This window comes from Mus caroli, chromosome 8, assembly GCF_900094665.2.
Source record: "Mus caroli chromosome 8, CAROLI_EIJ_v1.1, whole genome shotgun sequence".
NCBI classification, from domain to species: domain Eukaryota; kingdom Metazoa; phylum Chordata; class Mammalia; order Rodentia; family Muridae; genus Mus; species Mus caroli.
In genome coordinates this window covers 8,178,146-8,179,546 of record NC_034577.1, presented here as the reverse complement: position 1 = coordinate 8,179,546, position 1,401 = coordinate 8,178,146, and the positions used below count along the sequence as shown (strand labels likewise).

At 72.1% G+C, this 1,401-nt stretch overlaps 1 protein-coding gene across 1 annotated transcript in view; it reads right to left on the bottom strand.

The window, feature by feature from the left end:
- Positions 1-579, bottom strand: part of Arhgef7 (Rho guanine nucleotide exchange factor 7) — a 118,865-nt gene extending 118,286 nt beyond the window's left edge. The window contains exon 1 of the mRNA XM_029480659.1: positions 337-579. Within this exon, the coding sequence (XP_029336519.1) occupies positions 337-501 (165 nt within the window). The 5' untranslated portion in view covers positions 502-579. The remainder of the gene's footprint in view (positions 1-336) is intronic.
- Between the last annotated feature and the right edge of the window lie 822 nt (positions 580-1,401).

Below are 1,401 nucleotides of genomic sequence, written 5' to 3'. Positions count from 1 at the left end.
AGGGGCGAAGCCGACCTCCCAACTTCACGTTAGGGTGGAGCAGAACCCCACCGCCGCCGGCACAGCCAACTCTCCTTCTCGTGACCCCGAGCCGGCCCCGAGCGTCACCGCGGCCCCCTCCGCTGTCTGTGCTCTCAGGGCGGGTCCCCTTCCCGGCGCCCCGCACACAATGGCGCCCCGAACTCCCGCCGCCGGTCCCCGCGCCTTGCGCGCCGCCGGGTCCGCGCACAAAGGAGGGCGCGCGGGCCCCNAGCCGGCGCGCGCCAGGTGCTCCCGCGCGCCCCGCCGCCCGCCCGGGCCGGGGACCCACCCGAAGACCGTGCCATGGCCACTTACTTTCTCGATGGTCCCGGGCAGCAGACGCTCCAGCAGCCGGCATAGGACCACCCCGTCCTTGAGCGACGCCTGCAAGAAGACCTCAGGGTCCGAGATGGTTTTCTTGGGCGACTCCAGCACGCCCAGGGTGATGAGCCACGTAACGGTCTGCTCGGCAGAATTCATCGCTGCGGCGGCTCGGGCTGCGCGCACAGAGGGGGCGCCGCGCGCGATCACCTCGGAGCGGCCCGGGCCGCGGCCACCCGCGCCCCCGCCGCCTCCGCGCCCATGGGCGGCCGCGCGCCGGCGATTGGCCCGGCCGGCCCAGCAGGTCCCGCTCCGCTCCGCGGGCTCGCGCGCGCCCTGGCCCGCTGTCAAGTGCCTTTTCATTAGCNGCGCAGGAACCTGCGGGCGCCCGGCACCGCCCCCGCCGCCGCCCCCCGGCCGCGGCCGCCGTCGCCCGATGACATCACCGGAGAAGAAAGACGCGGCGGCCGCCCGCGCGCACCCCGCGCCAGCCCCGGCGCACGACAGCTGGCGCGCCCCCCGCTCACCTGCGCCGCCCGCGCGCCCCGGGGCTGCGCGCCTTTGTGGGTAGGGCGGCGCGCGATTAGTAAGCGCTTCCCAGAATGCTCTCTTGAGCTAGCCCGCCGACTGCGGGGCGCGGGCGTCTCTTCGCCACCTCGCCAGCCGGCGGGGATGGCACGCACATGCTCGTTAGATCTGTGACCAGATGGGTCTCACTCAGGCAGGAACGAGCGTCGGGAACGCGGGCGCGATGCTAAGCGGCTGGCTGCAAGGCCACTGGAGGCGGGGAGCGGGAGCGGAGATGGGGGGCGGCGGGCGCGGACGACCTTAGTAGCCAGAAGCCTTGCATGACTCCTCGTGAAATTGACGGTGACGTGTCCAGCGATCGCAACCTCGGGTGGGTGTCCGCTGGAAAGCGTGCTGTCCACGTTTAGGCCCAGAACTTGGGCGTCCTCTTCCAGCGCTAAGGATGTGTGACAGGAGCCTTGGGGGGAGGGGGGAGTAGGTGAGGGCTCACCGTCAATCGACTTAGATTTCCACTTACTCCCACCACTGGTC